At 49.9% G+C, this 21,872-nt stretch overlaps 9 protein-coding genes across 9 annotated transcripts; 5 read left to right on the plus strand and 4 right to left on the minus strand.

Annotated features, from left to right (window-relative positions):
* Positions 1–1,052: 1,052 nt before the first annotated feature.
* N7473_006435 (aromatic ring-hydroxylating oxygenase subunit alpha) lies at positions 1,053–2,288 on the minus strand (the record flags this gene model as incomplete). The annotated part of the gene is made up of 1 exon (XM_057152375.1): positions 1,053–2,288. One exon carries the CDS (start codon positions 2,286–2,288, stop codon positions 1,053–1,055), a length of 1,236 nt encoding a protein of 411 aa, XP_057010180.1.
* A 1,986-nt stretch (positions 2,289–4,274) lies between these two features.
* Positions 4,275–6,750, plus strand: N7473_006436 (uncharacterized protein; the record flags this gene model as incomplete). Its single annotated transcript, XM_057152376.1, has 6 exons — positions 4,275–4,351; positions 4,430–4,589; positions 4,656–4,735; positions 4,805–4,945; positions 4,997–6,206; positions 6,262–6,750. 6 exons carry the CDS (start codon positions 4,275–4,277, stop codon positions 6,748–6,750), a joined length of 2,157 nt encoding a protein of 718 aa, XP_057010181.1.
* Positions 6,751–6,924: 174 nt separating this feature from the next.
* Positions 6,925–8,325, minus strand: N7473_006437 (NAD(P)/FAD-dependent oxidoreductase; the record flags this gene model as incomplete). The annotated part of the gene is made up of 2 exons (XM_057152377.1): positions 6,925–7,162; positions 7,220–8,325. 2 exons carry the CDS (start codon positions 8,323–8,325, stop codon positions 6,925–6,927), a joined length of 1,344 nt encoding a protein of 447 aa, XP_057010182.1.
* Positions 8,326–8,675: 350 nt separating this feature from the next.
* N7473_006438 (uncharacterized protein) lies at positions 8,676–10,568 on the minus strand (the record flags this gene model as incomplete). Its single annotated transcript, XM_057152378.1, has 4 exons — positions 8,676–9,116; positions 9,183–9,642; positions 9,695–10,374; positions 10,428–10,568. 4 exons carry the CDS (start codon positions 10,566–10,568, stop codon positions 8,676–8,678), a joined length of 1,722 nt encoding a protein of 573 aa, XP_057010183.1.
* Positions 10,569–11,020: 452 nt separating this feature from the next.
* N7473_006439 (amidohydrolase) lies at positions 11,021–12,614 on the plus strand (the record flags this gene model as incomplete). Its single annotated transcript, XM_057152379.1, has 2 exons — positions 11,021–11,491; positions 11,556–12,614. The coding sequence occupies 2 exons, from the start codon at positions 11,021–11,023 to the stop codon at positions 12,612–12,614; spliced, it is 1,530 nt and encodes a 509-aa protein (XP_057010184.1).
* A 295-nt stretch (positions 12,615–12,909) lies between these two features.
* N7473_006440 (uncharacterized protein) lies at positions 12,910–15,265 on the plus strand (the record flags this gene model as incomplete). Its single annotated transcript, XM_057152380.1, has 5 exons — positions 12,910–12,937; positions 12,989–13,395; positions 13,443–14,212; positions 14,264–15,062; positions 15,122–15,265. 5 exons carry the CDS (start codon positions 12,910–12,912, stop codon positions 15,263–15,265), a joined length of 2,148 nt encoding a protein of 715 aa, XP_057010185.1.
* A 1,330-nt stretch (positions 15,266–16,595) lies between these two features.
* Positions 16,596–16,967, plus strand: N7473_006441 (uncharacterized protein; the record flags this gene model as incomplete). The annotated part of the gene is made up of 2 exons (XM_057152381.1): positions 16,596–16,613; positions 16,716–16,967. 2 exons carry the CDS (start codon positions 16,596–16,598, stop codon positions 16,965–16,967), a joined length of 270 nt encoding a protein of 89 aa, XP_057010186.1.
* An 854-nt stretch (positions 16,968–17,821) lies between these two features.
* Positions 17,822–19,604, plus strand: N7473_006442 (uncharacterized protein; the record flags this gene model as incomplete). Its single annotated transcript, XM_057152382.1, has 4 exons — positions 17,822–17,854; positions 17,934–18,452; positions 18,551–18,866; positions 18,928–19,604. The coding sequence occupies 4 exons, from the start codon at positions 17,822–17,824 to the stop codon at positions 19,602–19,604; spliced, it is 1,545 nt and encodes a 514-aa protein (XP_057010187.1).
* Positions 19,605–19,655: 51 nt separating this feature from the next.
* Positions 19,656–21,433, minus strand: N7473_006443 (uncharacterized protein; the record flags this gene model as incomplete). Its single annotated transcript, XM_057152383.1, has 3 exons — positions 19,656–20,386; positions 20,449–20,821; positions 20,948–21,433. The coding sequence occupies 3 exons, from the start codon at positions 21,431–21,433 to the stop codon at positions 19,656–19,658; spliced, it is 1,590 nt and encodes a 529-aa protein (XP_057010188.1).
* Positions 21,434–21,872: the final 439 nt, after the last annotated feature.

Below are 21,872 nucleotides of genomic sequence, written 5' to 3' on the forward strand. Positions count from 1 at the left end.
ATTGACCGGAATAGCACAAAAGTTACTATATGGATCGAAAACGATAGATTGAGAATAGATCTGGTCCAACAAAAGAAGGCCAAATTTCCATAACCCTCGGAGAAGATGTAGTGGGTGGGGGATGATGGGGGAGGCGAGAGGGGTTTTGGAATGACGGGGACATGATAACACAAAACTGGCGTGTACGAGCGGGGAAACAGGCCCTGTCAGCGCCCGGCAACAAAGCGCAAAACAAAGCATGCATAATGGTGGAAAGTGACCCGCAGAAACCCAGCGACTAGTGATCTGGACTACGGAAGGGCCCATGCTTACTCCAAACTCAACCTGGTTGTCTGCTTGCTGGGCGCTAGAACTACGTCGGCAGGAACACGATGGTCGGGAATGGTCCGTTGGGGGGCGACACTAAGTTTGTGATGTAACTTAAAACCTTACTAAAAAAGGCAAAAGTATCCTGCGTCCAACAAAGAACCCCTCTAGAAGACACCCCTGTCGCAGATCAATGTTGTAGGACTGTTTATCGCTCCAATAGGTCCTTTCTCAGTCCACGGGTAATAGGTGAATGCTTGAAGAGAATTGGCTGTTGGTTTATTCGATGAAGATAAGGTTATTCGATTCCAGCACGTTCGTTGGGTCTGGGATTCTTATCTTAGGCTAGAAACAAACACTACTCGAGATAAGTCCATGGGCCCAAGGATACGACACGAGAATGAGGCGGGGTTCACAAGAGATAGCCGATAAGAAAGTCTATAATTTGCGCGCGGATCGGTAACCCAACTGTTCGATATGCATATCGTGGCGGATGATTGGATTTTGGGGTTACAACAGGCATTTTGCTTCATCGGGATCATTCATCAGCAAATTTTGTCTGCCTTCGAATACAAATGAAACAATCCTCTCTTGGCAAAATGTGATGATATTCTAGGTGAATAAGATTCGTAATTATCCACGTAATAAACTATTATAATTCATGCAAAAACTGAAATGATGTTCTGGCTGAAATGCGAGCAAACCATAAAAAAGAGGCACAAAAAAAAAAGGCAACCCCCGCCAAATCAATAAGCCAATGCTGGATTGCTAGAGTGGCATGCCGCCACACCACCGCAATCGCCGCTGACCTGAGTTGAGCAGTCGCCGGCCTTCTGCAGCTTAGAGCAGAAATCAATATCTTCCTGGCTAGTCTTATCCCCGGATGGCAGTGTTTGCCGCGAGGGCCAGATCTCATGACCCGCCTCCTCCTCACGCTCGTGGAACTCAGTCACAAGCTCCCTTACCACATTCTGGAAGTAAAGAGAACCCTTTTCTAGGCGGGGGTGCAACTCGCCACTGACAAATACCCCGCTGTTGAGGTTCTTCTGGGTGTTTTCGCAGAGGTCCTTGTCTTCAGACATGATTTGTTGGAAAGTAGAGCTGATCTTCTCGAAATCCTCGTCGCTAGAATCCTTCTTGCGGTAAACTTCGTATCTCATGGAGCAGGTAGTGGCGGAGGTCGGGACAAATCGTTGCAGGAAGAAGAAGTTTGGTGAGATTGTCATCGAGGCATTAGGGAAGTAGTAGGTGCTGGCACTCTTAAGACCTTGGGTGGTGTCCGGGTCATGGATGCCACTGTCATTCTGGGTATTGACGGAGTGATATGATTCGTTATAGTTGTCGGCCAGAATCTTCCAATTGTAGTCACCGTTCAATTCCCAGGCATGATCGAATGCGTATTCTTCGAAATTAAAGTCCTTGAATCGTGGTTGCAGGTCGATTCCCTTCAAGTCGTTCTCCCAGGAGATTTCCGGCTTCTCGGAGCCATCCAAGTTAACCCAAATGAAACCATTGACGTCCGTGTGAACATGAATCGGGAGGAGACCATTCTTGCTCTTGTCAAATCCGTTAAGATCCTGATAATGAGGCGCCTTGGCGAGCTTCCCGTTCAGGCCGTATGACCAGCCATGATATTTGCATGAGAAGATTCTTGAAGTACCTCCATCCTCGGTGACTACTGGGAATGCACGATGGCGACAAACGTTATGGAATGCATTGACAGCACCTTCCTTATCGCGGACCAGAATGAAGCTGAAGCCAGCGATAGTGTATCGTAGCCAATCACCGGTTTTATTGAAGCGGAGTGTATGACTAGTCAGGAGCCACTTGCGGGAGAAGATGGCTCGTCGCTCAAGCTCAAACATTTCTGGGGAGGTGTACCAAGAGGCAGGCAGCGCTCTCGAAGGGGAGTTCTCCGCTTGGGAGGCCCCATTACCTGCGGCATCTTCTAAGCCCAGGTCGCTTTTCGAAATCGGTGACATATTGATTGTTCGAAGGTATAATCCGGGGGATTGTTGTACGAGGAAGCTTCGCTGGTCTTGTGGATTGATTTTCTAACCCAGGGCTTCAAAAAGCTTCATATATAGTTCTCTATCTATGTATCTGTCTACTGTCTATATGGTTGTTCTCATGATGGCGTACCGAGTAATCGTGGGTCCTAACGGGGTTTCAAGGCAGTTTCCGATCACAGGATCGGGACGGAGACTGAATTGGGACGGGCGCTAGCGGGTTTGGGCTAAGAAATCAACACTGCGGGGGCTGGCAGGAGACTTGATGCCCGCGGTGAACGGCCCTGGCGACCGGCTCTCTTAAACGCCACACCGGTCTAATCGGCTCGTAATACCGCAACTGTTCTGCCCTTGTATAACCTCCAAGATAAGCATTAAGAGTTGAGAAAGTCATTCATGTATCTTTCAAAAGTATTCTTGGGTTTAATGGGTAGGATTCTTATATACCTATGACAATTAATTCCATATTGTGCATTGAGCTTTCTAGAAGCCTTTCGAGATTTACTAGGGTAGCATAAGGCGAAAGCGAAACGAATTTCTTCCACGATATTACCTACCAAAACCTTTCTATTTTTTCATTAACGTACAGGACTTCGTTTTACATATGTATCACGTAATCACAGATTTGGAGGTCAGAAATAGCGAGGCCCAGGCCGGATCAGTCCAATTGAAAACCGCGCCTATAGACCGCAGCCTTAAGGAATTTGTCAACCTAATAATAAGTCAGTCTTCATCGAGAACCCAAAAAAGAGTCGCCTTACGAGGTCCAGGCAAACGAGTCTCCAAATTGACTCCAAGGTGGCGGACATCTCGTGACTTTCCCCGCAACAACCTAAATGCACAGGACATGCGTCATGTGCGCCCGGGCCGATCACATGAACATCTGCATCAAGGAATTTGTAGGTTATCTGTTGGATGGATGTAGGCTATAGTTCCTTACATTCGACTCCAGCTTCCGTGGCACGTTCTTTTGTCATGATCGACGTGGCCGCTAGAGCCTATCGACACTCAATCCTCCAATCAGTGCCTGCTTAATCTGCAATACATGTCTGCAATACATGCACCATCTATATAATCGGATCTCAGATTATGTAGCCCGTTTGTAGACAATTAGTATAGATTCAGGCTAACAATAAACCAGATCTCCAAGGAAACTGATCATTTCTGATCTTCTTCACTATACAGGATGGTTTCAATCCAGAACTGCTGGAAAACGACATGGCAGGGTTCGCAACTCCTTGCGGGAGATATATGTGGATCGGATTTGCTTCGCTAGGCAAGGTTAGTATTCGTGAACTTGACATTTACCCTGACCGGCTAATCCAACATCACCCGGGCCTGGAAACCGAGCTCCACGGGGTATTGGATGGTGGCCGCCGATATGCTGACGCTACCGAGTACATATTTAACTGTTAGGCCAGAATGGTGAAACATGGAGGAACGCATTCCTAGATTGGGAATCGCCTTCCACTGGCCTTCATTGCAGGACTTACAAGGGGAGACTAGTTCCAGGCAGCATACCTTTTTTGGCGAGTCAGTCTTCTCGGATTTATCAGCCAACAGAGCTATTTGCTACCCAAGAATCAACGTGGTATTAATACATTTCCTATGATTCCTGCAGACTTACGTTCAATCCTCTAAGCGGGCTATCCTTATCTCCTCGGGTACATCATGATTCGGACCCGACAGGAATAATCATATTTACCCCGCACGCGGTAAGTTGTGTTGGTGGAGCCAAAGAAACCCGATTACCCTGGAACTCGGTGCCTATCGGGCTTCTGGGCCCATGGAGTTTGGACTGGAGGCGGAGTATTCCGCATGGAGCCGTCTGGTTCGTCGGAGTGTGTCCGATTTCGCTGTTCGCTTTTGTTTTCTGCCGACCGAGCTGTAACTTGCGTCATTTCGCTTTGTCGCAACTGAAGAACAGACTTGCAGCTCATCAAACAAGTGAACAATGAAATGAGCACTCCGAATGATAATTATACAATCCACAAGGTTTCGTTAAAACGTACGCGTCAAGCATGCGGTCCCTGTCGGTAAGTGCACTTGTGATCAAGGAGCGCATTATGAGGCGCGTACAAAGCTTGAAGCTAAGATCACGTTCAATTTCACAGTCGCAAGAAGGCTCGCTGCCCGGGTGAGAAGCCCACATGTTCGCTATGTGGCAGGCTGGGACAACGGTGCTCGTACGGATCGCAGGAAGCACCAAATCGCATCCGAGACGGTGGCGCATTCGCGATCGACGAGAACAATAATTTAGATGGATCAGTCGAGGTATGCTTCACTCTCGATTCGACTACAAGTAACACGATTTGCTGACCATGGCTTCATATTAACTAGGAGGCCGAGTCTGATGTCCATTCAGCACGGCGAGTTCAACGTATTGAGCTCAAGCTAGACGAAATCTCCTCTCTACTTCGGTAAGAAAACAACTCTCATCTCATGCCTTTGTTAACTGATGAAGACTGACACAAATTGCTCTAAATCAGAGAACGTCTACCGCCGACCCATGCCCTGGTTGGAGCACGACAGGGGGATTTACCCACAGCTCTGGAGCATATCCAAAATCAGCATAACGAAACACTCAACGTGGCCGAAATGGCGACAGGGGACGATGAGTTGACGGCATGGTATGTGCAAGCTTTACATGGAGTTGGAGAATCATAGCTCACCTATTTTAGCCCACTTTCACCCGCATTCATTCAAGCCGAAGTCGAGGTCTATTTGAACAAGTTCCATGACCAGCCTTATTGTGTTTTCGTCGAGCAATGGCTCCGAGAAAACGCTCGCTCTTTGCCGTCAGAAATTGCTTTTGCTCTGGTTGGGCTTACTCGTCGCCTCACGGTCAACTCGCCCGGAATGCCCAACCTCGATACACCTACGGGCAAATATTGTACAGAGAGAGCCTGGAAAATACTATCAACCCAATACCAGCAGGGCAAGATGGGTCTGTCCTTCCTACAAGCGACTTTTCTTGTCGCTCAGCTAGACTTTGCTGATGGGAATGCACACCGTGGTTGTGCTTCGGTCGCTGTTGGCCTTCGCACTATCCAATCGTTTGGGTTCAACCAAGGAAAGACACTCTCCTCCTTCACCAAGACCGAAGCTGAGGCCAGAAGGCGAATAACCTGGGCATTTTTCATGCTTGATCGCACCTACAATGCTTCACGAAATTACTCCCTGTGCCTCTCTGACAATCACTTCACTTTATTCTTCCCATCGGTCTCGGAAGATTCTCCAGCGCTGGGAACGCTGCATGAAACGTCAATGAAACAAGGCCAAAAAGTCGACCAAGGTATCATGGCTTGTCTTCTTCGGCTATACTCACTCTGGGGTAAAGCGACAGAGTGGGTTTTTGAGCCTCTTCCCACAAGCACTCTGCCCCCCTGGCGAACCGGCTCTGCACTTGCAATCCTAGAATCAGAGTGGATGATATTCGAGACTCAATTCGCAGACGTACATCGCTATATGAACGTTGATTTCAAACGGCGAGCGCGCCAGGATCCTAAGTCGCGGCCATATCTATCGACCTGGCTTTGTGTTCAATTCCTTCTTCACTCGATTCTGTGTCTTCTCCACCATCCGTTCGTGACAATGATCAAACTCCGTCATTTAACCGAGAATCTGTCGGCAACGTTTTTGCAGAAGTCCTTTGAAACATCTTTGCTTCATTCTCGGTGGATTGCGAGATTTATTAAGGAAATGGCAGAGGTTGATCTGCGCTTGTGTGACCCTTTCTTTGGGTATCTAGCCGCGATCGCTGCTACGATCCAGCTCGAGCACACTGGGAATAAAAATCCGCAAATCGCACTTTTACTCAACAACGAATATCGAGTCCTTGTCAACTTTATCACAGAGCTCTCATCACATTGGGAGAACATGGATGTATTGGTAAGATCATCCATCCATCCATACTTATGAATGCGCTTCCAATGTCAATTCTCAGGTCCATCGGATAAACGAACTAGCCGCCCGCCATAGCAACTACGGCTCTCTGTTCTACAATCAAGACGGGTTCTCGGGAGCATTGTCGAGCATGCCCACACCGGCGAATCTGCCCAGAATGTCGACCGAAGATGAGGCCTTGATGTGGGACATTCTAGATCTCGCTTCTTCATCTAGCCCTCTTGAAGCGACCGAGGCTTCTTCGCTCGCACCGACGAGGAAGAAACGGAAGACGACGAAACAGCCAGTGGGGAGGTCAAGGCGGAAAAGTGATCTCTGTGAACAAGCCGACCTGGAGAATACACCCACACCGGGTGTACCCCCTCATGAGGATCGGGCCATTGAAGGGTTGGGTGTGCCCATGTTGAATGATGAATCGATATCTGATTGGCAATTCCCCGACAGGGCTGGAAGTAATGCTCCTGGCTCATTGGTGCCTGATATTCCTGATTGGATGATCTTTGGAGACTTTATGTCGGAGCATCTTTGAGGCAACTCTCCTAGTGATGCTAGGCTTGTCGTGATAGGATTCTCGAAGATAGTGCTACGATAATATGACTACGAACACTTCCTGCATGTCCTGGTCAACTCTCACGGTCGCGTTCTATTATATGGAGCATCTTATATCATAATTCGTTCGCATGCTGAACTGCGAGTACTCGCATCACATCTTGCTCTGTCTAGTGGAGGCAGTCAATGCCGAGTCGAAAGTGCTTCGTTCATTAGAAGTCAACTCCCGGCGCTCGGGGCCACCACGACTTCCATCGCCACCAAACACTTCGCCCTGGAAACGCTCGCGGAATTGCGTGGGGAACTTCCACTTTTCAAGGAGATTCTGGGGGAGCTTTTGCTCGAAACTTCCTACGATGTACTTGCCGATCACCGGGAGGAACTTGAATGCACTACATACTGCGTCAGCATACTCAAAAATTTGGATTCGGGAGAAGATCTGGACTTACTGCCCGCTTCCACCTGTCGCAATGAAAAGATTCTTATGCTCGGGGTGATAATCCATGATGAAGTCACCGGTAGGTGTATCATTATACCAACAGATTCCAGTTCTCTCGAAGCCACGGGAGGCCAATTGGGGAAATAGATCCATGAGACCAGCTTCCATCCTCCTCAATCCCTCTGCCGGGACAAAGTTTGCTCGTGCAGCAACGGAGGTTGTTGGTGGCGATGATACATTCGCTTTCTCGTTATTCCGCGTGTACCCAAAGCCATGAACGGCAACTTTCAGATAGCCGGTGCCGTCGTGTGGTGGGAAACAGAAGAATCCAGTCGAGAAATTGAAATAAATTGGCATGTTCTTGAGCTGGACTGCTTCCTCAGGAGTAAGTCGAAGATACCCGACGATCTGGCCAGCTGCGAGCATCGAGTTCCAGGCTGGGACTAGACTTGCAGTCCATGCACCCGTGGCCATGATGAATTTATCACCTTCCACCTTGTTGCCATCAGCGGTGCGGACCTGTTTGATGCCATCGTCGGCATTCTTCTCAAAATCGGTGACATGGCCATTAGGCCCAGTCATGAAAGAAACACCAGCGTGAATACAGCGAGCAGCAAGACGACCGATTGCTTTGCCAGCATCAGCCCATCCGGCGTTGGTGTTGTAGAATCCATCAAATCCGGGCGTAGCCAATCGTCCCGTTAATTCGGGGAATCTCTCCTTGGCTGCCCCCACACTTGTAACGGCATGCCATGGCTGTCCCATCTCAGTCAAAACGCGCTTGGTCTTTGCGCTGTACTCTTGAGCTCGCGGTTGGACTGGTTGGTCTGCTTTGCCTTCCTGGCATACCCACAAACATGGCGTAGGGTAGAAAGCATCGTTGAACTCGGGAGTTTTCCACAAGTCGTACGCCTCTTTGGCAATCTCTGCGTATACAGCATCACCATAGTCAAATCTGATAATGCGAGAAATATCGTTGCTTGATCCATCTGGGACGGGTGGCATAGAGCGATCGAGGACTGTGACGGAAGTATAACCCTCCTCCTTGAATCGGAGGGCTGCTCCGAGTCCGAAGACACCAGCTCCGATGATGACAATTCGTTGATTCTTGTCCATATTGTAGTCGGTAAATGAATGTATAGGAGATATACGGCCCTATTATCAATTTGAAATTCTTTTTATACTAGATAGTTTCGTTGTGCGTGTTCGTCAATTATCGTTAACGGACCGTGTTCCGCCCGTTGGTGGTGAGAATGGGAACCACACGGTCCGTTCACGGCCCGTCTCTGGCTTGAGTCTACAGCAAACAACACCCGTGGCACTAGGCTTCAGATGAGATAAGAGACAATTATCGAACAATTTACAGCGATCAGAAAGTATCCATATCTGGGCTAACAGCCCTCAATTATTAATGTGATTCTCGGAAATTAGTTATAGCTATTCACAGGTCCTCCAATACATCTTATTTAAGTCGGAAGTGCCGGCCGACCATCTCGCCCATCCAGCATCTCCACCTTCTTACTACCATCATGCGGAAGAACGAGATTCAGGACCACACCCACAACAGCCGAAATAATGAATGGCGTCTCAACCATAAGATTGATACCCTGCTCGAACCCTTGCAGTCGGACATTCGACCCTTGATAAGCCAGAATCTTCGCAAACCAGCTAGGAGAAACAATGTCCATGAATCCAATGCCCAGAGCGGCTGTAAGGATAAAGCGGTTTCGACGAGTGAACTCGACAAGACTGAGGACTTTCACACCGGCGACAACAATGGTGCTGTATAGGAAGACTTGCATTCCTCCCAGGACGGATGGGGGCATTGAGCCGAAGACTGCGCCGAATTTGCCGAATATGCCCATGAGAACTAGGAAGGCCGCGGCACACCAACCTGCTCTTCGGCTCTGTACGGGGTTGTTAGATTAGCTTAAAGTCCTGTCTTCATGCATGTAGAGTGGTGAGGCACATACTGCACAACCAGTCAACGAGATGACACCGTTATTTCCTGCCTGACTGACCATAGGCAATCCTGTACCCAAAGCGCTAACCAGACTACCCACGCCATCACATAGGATACCACCTTGAATGCGGCTGTTGAACTCAATCCCGTCGATATCTACTCCGGAAATCTCCGCCGTAGCTAGGATATCAGGCATACAGCTGACTGCCTCGCAGATAAACATAATCAAAAGAGGCAAGGCCAGGGCGCCATCTACCGACAACTTGAATGTCTCAACCCAGAGGAAAGTTGCGACGGGTGCTGCGTTGATATTCTCTCTTGACCAGTATCCAGTGGCTCCGGAGATCGCGCAACCCACGGCTAGGCCAAGAACAACAGATGCAGAGCGCATGAGTGGTGATCCGAAAAGCTCGACGAAAATGATTGTGATGAAGACACTGAAGCCGAGGCCTATCAGTTTTGGATCACCCCTATAGAAAATTAGTACCTAGATTTGCGAATTCTGCGAATTTATGTTCTTACCAAGGCAATGGTTTGGGAGCCGCAGTATTCGGGCAAAGTGCATAGTAGCCAGTGCCACCATCACAGTTGGAACTGCCACCCCAATTCTCCATACCACTTGAGATCAGGTACACACCAACGAGAAGAAGGAGGGTACCAGTGACAACCTTCGGGAAAATGCGATTCAAGGTCTTTGGCGGGACAAAAGAAAGCAATATCTGAATCCAAACGGTGCAAAGAATAGTTCCCAGCATCGCACCCCACGCATCCGGGCATGGCAACTTCGATCCATCAGATGCTGTAGGACATGTCCCATTTGCGTAACGCATATCAGAGTAGCTAAATGCGATGGCCAGGACATCAAACGTGGGAGCTACCACTGAGAGCAGACCGGTTCCAATGTAGAAGGGAATTTTGGCAAAGTGTACCCGCGTCACCTGGAGAGCAGTCGCAATGCCGGTTGTGATGAAGGCTGCAGAAACAAGGTACTGGCTTTTTTCCGCGTTCAAGTAGAAAGCACCACTTGCAATGGCCAGAGGAGGTGAAACGACTGATCCAATCATGGTCAAGGCATGCTGCAGGCCGAGGATGATGGTCAAAAGAATTGGCACCTCGTCGTTCAACCCGTAGAATGGTGCCTGATAATCCTTGTACTTCTTGTTGAGTGGCCAGATGTTTGGAGTGACGAGATATGCATAGTCCTTGTTTTGACAAAGTTAGTTCTCGCTCAATATGCATGTCTCGTCCGACATACGTAGTTGCCAATCCATCCATCCCGAGTAGTAAAGTAACGACAAAGGTATTGCCATCGGGTCTCGGCGACGGGCGCAATCTCGATGATGCGTGAATCTCTATCCCCTGTCTCGAATGTATCGAAAGAAGAAGTGACCGGCATATCGGATTGTTCTTTCTCCGGTAACCTCCGTGTTGCATCCATGATCTTCAGCAGGACTCAAGAAAATTCGGTTTCTTTTGATTCCGGCTGGCGGGCGTTGTACGTAGAATCTTCCCTCGACGGGACGTCGATCGTGTCCGATATATAGCACATCATCGAGAATTATACTTTGGAAGATTATCATCCCTTCGTAAGACAATCATGGAAGATAGTCATATCTCTTTCATCATATCTCTTACCCCGGTTTGTATCGCGAATGATCACGCTAAGTTATCAGGGCCCGTGGGGAATGATAAGCAAGCGAGATGTCTTGGCCTCGGCCGAGGTTCTGAGAAACCCGAGATGCGCCTTTCCGCGATCGGGGGAAACTTCAAAAAGATGTCCATTTCTAAAAATCAATACAAGTCTTTCCAACTGAGATTCGAAGGTTGACGTCGATTTTTCAGGCCACCATGTCTACGACAACAGCTACGACCAGCTGTAAACTATTTGACCACGCAACCATAATCACCGTCAATGGACGGCGCGAGGTAATTCGCGACGGGTACATCCGGATCGATGGCGACCGAATTACATCGGTCGGTAAGTGCCCATACTTGGGAGAGCTACCCTTAGATGCAGAGAGAATTGATTGCGACGGGAAGATAATCATTCCGGGGTTGATCAATACCCATGCTCATCTGGTCCAATCTCTTCTTCGAGGACTGGCCGAGGATCTGCCATTACATGGATGGCTATGCGACGCGATCTGGCCCCTAGAAGCCTCTTTTCAAGGGGATGATGGTGTTCGAGCTGCACGCCTGACTATGGCTGAAATGTTAAAGACCGGGACAACTTGCTTCCTGGATCCAATGTTGACATATCGTGCCGGGTTTGATGCGATTTGCGAAGTGGCTGGCGAGATGGGAATCAGAGGGTGCCTGGTGAGTCTGTAAATTCAACCTCACAAGGAAGCGCCTAGCTAACAAGGGGAATCTTTTTCGGCAGGGCAAACTGGTCAAGTTCACCGAGACAAATCGACAATTGTCAATCACCGACCCGAGAGACCGTGATCTTCTCGCAATGTCTATCCCGGAACTTTTAAAAGCACACCAGTCACACCATAATAGCCACGGGGGCCGGGTTCAAGTATGGGCAGCCGCCGGTACACCACGCGGCACATCAATCTCTCACTATCTCAAACTGGGCGAGACGTGTGCCAGGCATGGAATATCAGCGACAATGCATTGTGCCGAAGCCCCACGAGACCGAAAGATCTACCGAGATACCTATCAGTGCAGCGCCATGGAATTCATTCGGGACGCAAAGCTGTGCGGACAAAAGACACCGTCAGATCAAGGCTTGGATCAGCTTTCCCATCGACTGGTGTTAGCACACATGGTCAACCTAGACGAGCATATCGACATCCCGTTACTGGCCAGTACTCAAACCTCGGTGGCTCACAACCCGAGTTCCAATCTCAAACTGGCATCTGGCGTGGCCCCAGTCCCGTCCATGCTTTCAGCACCATCGCCAGTGAATGTGTCGCTGGGCACTGATGGTGCGCCTTGCTCCAACCACTATGACATGTTCCAAGAAATGCATCTGGCTGGGATTCTTCACAAAGGCGTTCAGCAGGATGCAAGTCTCATTCCTGCTGAGGTTGCCTTGGAGATGGCAACCATCAATGGAGCAAAGGCGTTGGGCCTTGAGCATGAGATTGGGAGTCTGGAAGAAGGGAAAAAGGCCGACTTTGTGGTGGTGGATCCGTATGGGGCTGGTGGACTTGGGGCCGTGCCGTGGAGCAGTCGATCCTCAAGCAGTGCGGTCAGCCCCGTCACCACGGTTGTTCATGGATGTACCGGTCGCGATGTTGATATGACGGTGGTGAATGGAGTCATCTTGGTCAGGGATGGCAGGCTTGTGCGAGGAGGCCGGTCAGAGGAGATGAAGATTATTCATATGGCGCAAGAGGCTGTCGAGGGTCTGCTCCAGCGATGTAATCACGGTCGTGAGCAGGGGCAAGAGATCGGGGGAAAACTTATGGCGCCGTGGAATTATATCTGAATAAAGCATCAACCCTTCTTGTCAGCAGTGTCATATAAAATGGACCAATACTCATTCGCTTTTTCCATCTTTTCCATTGGAAGTGACCAACAATTGGGGGATGTTGGGAGGTGATGGTCGCAGCCCCACCAGAACAATACTAAGAACAATCTCAAGCCACCGTTCGTTGTTCACTCGGTGATTGCTTCTCGGTAATTCCCCCAGTTTAGTTCAGTTTTGATTTTTTTGGTTTTCAACAGGCAATCCTCCTACAACGATTTGTCGTAGTCTCTACTTTTCTTCATCATCCGACCTCATGGATCGAGTAGTGATCGTTGGCGCCGGTAAGTCCTCTATGAATCTTGACGGAGTATACTAGCACTAATGTCCCTTAGGGCTCTACGGCCTCATTGCGGCCAAGACCTACTTGCAAGTCACAGGAACATACGATAACCCGAGACAAGATGACAACGCGACCCAAACTGAAACCACACATACACGGCCTACTTGTTTCTCCGATATCAGACCGAGCGTGGAGCATGTCCCCGGATGTTCTCTCCTGGTGATGGACGCGGGCTCAGACATAGGAGGAACCTGGGCAGAAGAGCGCCTGTACCCCAACCTACTCAGTCAAAACTCATACGGGATGTATGAGTTCAGCGACATGCCTTTCTCACAAGTTGTCCCGGAGGAAACCACCGGCGCTGGACGGCAGTTTATCGCTGGCTGGAAGATCAACCGGTATCTGCATGCCTGGGCTGAGAAGTGGAACCTGAAGAAGCATATAAGATTGAATTGGAAGGTAAGTGCGACTTCTGTGGACTGTGTTGAGTGTCTCACCATGCCTAGGTTGAGAGTATCCGCCGCCATGAGAGCAAAGAATGGGAGCTCAAGGTCCGTATTGGGCCCAGCCCGGCACAAGATATCAGGATTGTCTGCGACAAGTTGATCCTAGCCACCGGGCTCACTTCGGTGCCAAATATTCCGGACATAAGCTCGTCGTCGAGCACGGACACCTCTACATCCGTTATTCACGCAAAGGACGTTGGTGATTGGGCCCGCGATAACTTGGGATACCAACCTCTACCATCATCTGGGTTATCAGTTGGAAAAAGCTCCCCAAATGAACAACAGAGTCATCCTTTAAAATCCGTGGTGATCTATGGAGGTGCCAAGTCGTCATTCGACCTAGTCCACTTCTTCGCTACGCTCCACCAAAAGGATCCCGCACTACATCTGCAACTAGCACCAAAGGAACCATTGACTGTGCATTGGATCATCCGGAAGGACGGAGCAGGGCCGGCATGGATGACACCACCTACATCCTCCCTTTTGAATGGTGATACTGTTGCAAGTGATAAAGCAGCCAGCAGCAGATTACTTCACTACCTGGACCCATGCTGCTACGAGACTCCAAAGCGTCTTGCGTGCCACCACCCTACAGAAGGCCAGTCTTGGGGCTTCCGTGTGGAGGGATCATGGCTGGTTCGTCTTCTGCATGGCAATCCGCTAGGCCGATGGTGGATTCGCTGGTTCTGGCGCTCAGTAGACCGGGGCTTGGAGGAGTTTGCGCAATATGAATCCGAGCCGAAGACGCAATTACTTCGACCGAGTAACAGGTTTGTGACCCTCGTTTTCCACAGTTGTGAATCATATCTGATCGTTTACAGTGTCGTCTCGTGTGCGTCCAGTATTGGGATCACTAATCAGCCCGATCTATGGGAGACTATCAGGTCGCCGCATGTCAAGGTGTATCGGTCTTCTATCGAGCATATCTCAGCTTCAAGTGCGCAAGATGAAGGAGACCTAATCGGAAATTTGAAGGTATTGCTAGAAGACAATATCTCTCTTGACAACGTGGACCTCGTCATTCACGCGACCGGATATAAGCCCGTCGTTCGGATCAAGTTCGATCCGCCGAGCTTCCGTCTTAGCTTGGGCCTGTCGGGTCTGGTGCATAAAAATTCTGAAAAAGACAACCCGGCTCATGAAATTGAGCCGAGCAACGGGGTCGAGATCCCACTGGACGGAGCGGTAGAGAGTCATATTCAACAATGGAAATCCCTTGACCAGCAGTCTGATGAGCTGGTGAGAAAGACCCTCGCTACAACGGGTTGTACACCCGCAGACCGAGCTACGCCCTCATGGATTGGAGAGTCTCAATTGCTCCCGTATCGTCTCTTCCGTCGCATGGTCGCCCCACAACTGGTCGCTAACGGAGATCGCTCCTTTGCAACCGTCGGCGTTGTGCTCACGTCCACGATCGCGGTAGTCGCAGAAGTTCAAGCACTTTGGGTCACGGCGTTCTTGACTGGTGGGTTCGATGAGACTTCGGCGGACTCTAAGTCCCACGGCTCAACAGCTCTTTGCCTTAATGGTATGCCTCAATTGGATATGGAGAAGGCCGTGTCGGAAGATGTTATGCTCGGGTCATTGACTGGCTCTGGGCTTGAAGTCGACGCTATTCATGTAAGAATATCCCATGTTGCATATCTTTCTTAAGGAGCAGAAGCTAATGAGATCAACAGTACAACGACATACTCATGCGCGATCTCGGGTTGAACCCACACCGTCTCGGAGGAGGATTCTTGAAGGAGCTTACGGGAGTGTATGAGCCATCTGCCTATGCAGGGATTGTGGACGAGTGGAGGAAGAGTCGCGGCCTCATGTAACTCGAACGTAAACTTTGATACTACCTTCAAGTCAATTTGTTTCAATATCCCCTCTAGCTCCAGATACATGTAAGACAGGAGGCATAGCAAGCGGCTCAAGGGAACCGCTCCCATATGGACGAATTGAAAAAAAACTCAAGCGTGAACCACCTCAACGAGCCCGCATGAGGAGATAGAATAACAATGCCTCAACTAGCTCTTCCCACCATGTTTCCGATATCGTGCCCTTCTGCAGGTTTGAGAATAAGGGTCGATGAGAATCTCAGAGAAAAGTCTAGAATAACCCCAGGGTAGGCAGCATACCTACTAAGGCTGATACCTGCTGCCTCCAGTTCGGGAAGGTCCTGCTAGGCAGATATTAGGGCAAACATCATATAATACCTAATCTGGAAGGGGCTGGGCGAATCTCCTTTCTCGGCTTCGAATTTTTGCCTTTCTTCTAGTGATTCTTCCCCTTCCGAGAAGTTCTTTCTGCATCTTGCGACATCCAGTGTCCCTTTTCTTCTCATTTCCGGCAGCTTCTTAGCAATCTTCCTCTCATCCTTCTCCCTATCTATTCTCCGTTCTGCTGCTCCCTCGAATCACTTGTTCTTCACGCAACTCTCCCGAAAAGTTCGGTTTCAACTACACCTCTCAAAACCTCCTCTCGCATTGATTCACATCCTTCTTATCTTGGGATGCCCTTTGGTCCCTTGTCATTTTCTCTGCACTCTCCATCTGCGACTCTGCCCATTGCCTTGGGCTTCCTGCAGATATCATGATAGTCGTGATAGCTGAAGAGACCAAGAAATCATGTATCTCGCATTTTTCAATTTCAGCTACTCTCCTCTCATTTCTCTTCCTATTTATTCTCGGTCCTGCTGCTCTCGCACATCGTTTCTTCTTCTCATCACTCTCTCAGGGAGCTCACACTTCACCGGTCAGTACCTCATCTCTCCTGACTTCTCATTCATCTGAGCATCTCCTCTTTCTTCTCTCCTCATTTTTCTCATATTCTCATCTTCCTCGTCTCCCCATCCGTCTTGATCCTTGGTCTTCTCTCCTGCTACCCTCTTCCTCCTGATCTACTCTACGACCCTCATCTTCCGATCTTGTCTCTGTCATCCTCACCACCGCCCTTCTTCTCCTTACCTACGACCTTCTACATCGTCAATAATCCTCGTCTTCTAGCCTTGGATTTCCTATCCTCACCACGCGAAGTAAGAGAACACATTCCTTGCCAACCTACACATGCTGACCGCGAAGCAGACCAAATGCGGATCACGACTACAGAGTCGTCTCTCACAACAACCACACCACTCGTGAATTTCTTTTTTCACATCTCACCATCATGTCTACCAAGCAGCAGGTAGGCCTTGAGCTGATTTTCGTGTTCATTGAACACGTTGAGGCTATGACCCGCTAACTCCGAGAAGCGCTTGATCGCCTTAAATACGCACTGTTCGTGCAGCTGAATCGAGCGGACGGAATTGATCTGCAACCTACAACACTCCACCCTACTCCAGTCCCCGTTCCACATGAACCGCGCTGCTTTCCTATCCTTCCCGGTGACATCCCGAGCCGGGATGTTCTGCATGCCCGACTTCGAGTCTGCATGCTGCGTCTCGTGGCGACCATGCGCGGGACACAGCAGACTCTCGGCTACTTCGAACAGGCAATTGAGAGCGTCCAAGAAGAGGAGGAGGAGCGCCGTGGACAGTAACTTGGAAGGCGGATACCAAGACGCAGACGATGAATAGCATGGAGGAATGGACAGGCGGTGGCATGTCTCATCTGGACGGTATGCAAGGTCCGCCATTTGATCGAGAGTGGGGAGCACCCCGCGGTTAGTTACACGGACCACGCTTCGACACTGATCGGAGAAATCATTGGTGCGAAATGGGAATTGTTATTGCAAACCAAGTTTCTCGTATCTTGTAGGTGTCATGATAGTCGTGGCGGAGTTGATAAACTATGTAATTTATCCGCTGGCAATTGTTGTTGCCTTCACGAAAGGCCGATGTGCCCCATAGGATGGATAAAGACATGCTTATAAGCGATGTCACCTCATCAGAGGAGAGTGCCGAGGAGGCTCATTCAGATACTCAACGCATCTACAATTCAGGGACAGTCGACGAGGCCTACAATTGTGCATCTCATCTCGCATATGTACTCCGAATCGAGAACCCAATCAGTAACTAAATGACTTTAGAGATATCAAAACCCCACACATGACACTCCACGTGACCGGTGCGTAGGCCTTCCTCTTTCGTGGCGGTCCGACTTTCCCTTTCCTTTTTCCCGTTTTCTCTAGTTTTCCCCACGTCTCGCTGCGGGCAGTGCCAACCATGACTGACGCTGCCAAACAGAGCGCCCGAAGGCTCACCCGATGCCGAACAGGGTGTATGCGATGTCGCATACGACGACGAAAATGTACCTTCTCGATCTGGCGGTGGTCAATGTCAAGATAATATCTAATACGGTCCATAGGCGACGAGGGTAAACCGCGATGTCGAAATTGTATCGACCGGAACTTTGAGTGCCAATATGGCCCGCAGTTGACGTTTCTCACCAAAAATGCGCAAACAGTGCAGCCGTCTGCAGCTGGCGGTTTATCGGCTAACTATGAAGTTATTCGAGTGAGTATTGATTATTCAGAAGAAACAGTACATTGCTGATCCTAAGGTAGTTTGTCAATGAGGACCCTGAGAATGCAAGGGACGAGATTGATGATGGAGAGGATGAGGGATCTCCTCAGGCCGAGGAACCGCAACGGTCGCACTCGCACTCGCACTCGCGGTCGCACCAGGAAGCATCCGATCCCAAGATGGGGAGACAATCAGAACCAGAGATACTCTCAGAGTTACCTATCTGGTCGGCCGATGAGCCATCTAATCCAATCCCGCAACCTTCAATTGCAATGTTCAGTGACAAGGACGAATCTGCGGTCGCTGGGTTGTTGGCATTGGGAACAAGCACAACCGACACGATAGGACCAGAAATCAGTCTGTCGGAGTTTACGATTTCGCCTCCAGCGAGGGAAAGGTCCCTCGCTCAAGTGATGGCTCCAATCAATTTCACTGAATATCCTGTGGCCTTTTCTCCGGGCCAACACCAACTTCCTCAGCATACAGCTGTCAGTCCTGAGATGACACCAACAGAGACGCTTGAGCTGCTTCGACACTATCGTTACGAGGTAGCTCCATGGGTACGTTTTTACAGACTCAATGAGGCACACGCGGAGACTGACATTTGCAGCTGGACATATGTGATCTCGGTCAAATATTCGGAATCCAAGGCTTGCAGTTGGCGATGGTATCGCCGCCAGTCCGGGATACCGTGCTCGCTCTCTCCAAGGCATCTATAGACCTGCTACGTCCGCATCCTTCACATTCAAGGACAGAGAAAGACATCCTAAGCCCCATAACTCCAGACGAGAAATTGGATATCACAACTGTCGCTTTTTTGCGCGCCTTGGACAAGACTAAACAATGCATTACAGACATGCCCTTGGCATGGTCATTGCACAGGGAAAGCGACACTGAAATCCTCGAGCCACTAAGTGCATATACAATTGGCAGAGATCTCAATTCAGCAATATACTGGCTATATTTAAGACTCGGTATGTTTGTTGTGATAAATTTTGAAGTTTCCAATTCTTGCTGATAAAACTTATCTCGAAGATCTCGGAGCAGCTCTGGCCGCGGATACCAGTCTCCGAGTTCCAATTCCTCCATCGTCTCCGTACTTTGCGGACGGAGATCTTGGAGGTGATCCCTTTGGACTGGTCTTCTCGTATGCGCATCGTCCTCTCTGGCTTTGTGCGCGCGCTGTAGAGTTCATGCACAATGAAGATCCCTCTCCGCACCTGCCTCCGCTTCCCGCGTGGATGCAAGTTGTCGAAGAGCTGGAACAGTGGTATCGAGAACGGCCCCAAGGGTTCCAGCCCATGCTAGAGATTGAAACAGACAATCAAGCGGCTGACCCCGGCGAAAGCTTTCCCGTCGTTCTGTTTGCCAATGGGGCTGGCGTCTTGTCCAACCAGCTATATCACACAGCCATGTTGCTGTTACTACGTAGCCGTCCACGAACAGCGCACATCGCAGATATTCGTTCTGCGACGATGTCGCCGCTCTGGCATGCCCAGCGGATCTGCAGTATCGCTCTGAATAACGAGCGGCGTGAGTGCTGGGATCCATGTCTGCTGGCATCGTTTTTGACAGCTGCGCGCCGCATGACACATGAGTCGCAGCAGCAAGAGATCTTACGGGGCTTTGAGCGCATCCGAAAAATCACCGGGTGGGATGCTCGAGCGCTTCTCCGGGATCTCCAAGTGGAATGGGGATGGCCAGAGGCATAGACACTGGCTTATCGATGAAATGAAAGGCGAATACAGATTTTCGCAATCCTATCATCCAGCAGCTGGCGAGTGCTGTGTAGCAGATTTCCGACTGCGACGAGTCAGGGGGTAACCCCAAGCAAGCTCCAGGTCACGAATTCGCCAGCAAGCACCCCATCCTGTCTCCGCTTCGATCTTTCGGATGATATCGATTATGATCGCATGTTCAGAGACATGGCTGAAAAGGCGCCCCGCAATCCAAAGAGGCTGGATGGCATTGTTCAAGCATCCCTGGTGAGGGTTCGCCAGGGATATGCCACAGATCCGCCGGGCATGCCACAGTGCTGAAACGATCGGTGCTGAACGCAACTTGATGCTCTTTGGCATGATGTTCAACAGAAGGATACATGCAGTATGGTAGAGCTGATTTGAAGAAATGGCAGCCCAGTGCAGGAAGAGGATGTGCGGAAACGGCTTGGTCTGGGTGGTTTGGACCGGCAGTAACTCTGGTGGTCGATCCTCCACCCATTGCTGCAAGTCATCCCAGAGTCGAATCCAACGCCTCTGGAAGACGTCACCCGTGCATTCATTCTGCGCGCCTAGCTCGAGAAACTGGGTACGGTCGGCAACCAGCTCACAGGCCTTTGCGCACAGGTAGACAGCATAATTTGCATGCATATCCGGGGACTGGGTTGCCTGGAAAAGCTGGGCTGCATCTTCTTCGTGACAGTCAGGCGCAAGCCACTTTCTGGGACGAAGAAGCGTGCTCTCGGTCCCGTCTGAAATAAGCGCACCGCATAAATCTACTCGCCCAGTTAGCAATGTATCTAAAAATTACATTTCCCACATCTTGTCCAAGCCTCACCCATGCGCACGTAGCACCAGAACACAGCTTGCAGCAGCCCGCTACTGAAACCATGGATTCCAAAAGCGTCGAAGAGAGCCGTGCATCCTTCCAGGTGGCGCCTCCAGTCCTGCGCTCGTGCGGACATCATTTCGAGACAGCAGAGCAAGACGCAAGCAGCAATCACTTTAGGATCGCGCATCTGTAAAAGCGGACTGAGTAGGCGAATGGCCTCTTGGTAGAGCTCGATACTATCGAATGAGTCCTGGATACCCTCTTTCCTCTCCATCTGGCGAGCGGATATGGCGAGAATCGCATTGAGTAGAGCAGGAAATGTGCGAGCGAGGGCTGGGATTTGGACGCGAAATGTGCATTGGGAATCGAACATGTCGAGCTAGAGGAGCACATTGCATGAGCCAAAGGACCTTTTCAATCAAGCTTGTAAACCGCAAGCCACGCCGTCTCTTCCTCTTCCAACCGTAGCAATCCTTTCATAATGATCTATCTTAGAATCACTCACCCACGGTGCAACTTGTCCCACGTAATTCTTCAAGTACTCCACCCTCCTCCGACTCGAAAGCGCCGATCGCATTGGCCCGATATTCCTCTCGGACCGTCCTTCCCTCCTCCCCTCATCCAGTCCATTCGCATCCGGACTAGCCGCCCTCGTCGGCGCCGCAGACTGCGCAATTGTAAAAAGCATACATCGCAGCTCCTCTTGCGACGCAAGGAACCCCGGATCATGCGAGAAACCGTCATGACCCCAACTGGCGGCGCCTAGTGGAGACGGGAACGCAGGGCCATCGGTCGAGTCTGAGGGTGTATATGCAGGTGCAGGTGCATGGCGCTGTGGGTGGGTGTGAGTTTGAGTGTGAGTCCAGTCGTTGTTGAGGGTTGGCGTGAAGCCTGGTGGTGAGGAAAGTGGTGGTGGTGGTGGTGCGTTTTCGAGGTCGGTTGGAAATGAGACGTCACCCGTGAGGCGCCGGCGTTTTGCATGCGGGTACATTGTGCATGGTATGGGTGAAGTACTTCAGGGAAGAATGGAATGGGGAGAAGAAGGAATGAGGAATGAGAAGTGGACAATTTGGGGAAGACGCCGACCGAAATTGTGGGGAAGACTTAGTCCGATTGGATACGGATTGAGGGATTCGATGTACTCCGTACAAGGACAATATTTACAGACCGATAGTCATATGTAGACAATAATTAGAAAAAATGACAGATTTAAGGCTGGAGTTGTATTTGCTAAAAATTGTTTTTGTGGTACAGATTCTGTGCTTATCAAAGACTTTAAATCTGGGCCCATGAGCGAGTCGATGTGTATCGTACATGAATCAAACTACATTCACCATATCTAACACTCGAGTCATTATTCATCGTAGAAGATATCCAGGCCTTGTTCTGATCAGAAAATGACAACTCCTGTTAGATTCATCAAAAGAAAA

Source organism: Penicillium subrubescens, assembly GCF_028828155.1.
Source record: "Penicillium subrubescens strain IBT 31985 chromosome Unknown utg000004l_segment0_segment0, whole genome shotgun sequence".
NCBI classification, from domain to species: Eukaryota; Fungi; Ascomycota; class Eurotiomycetes; order Eurotiales; family Aspergillaceae; genus Penicillium; species Penicillium subrubescens.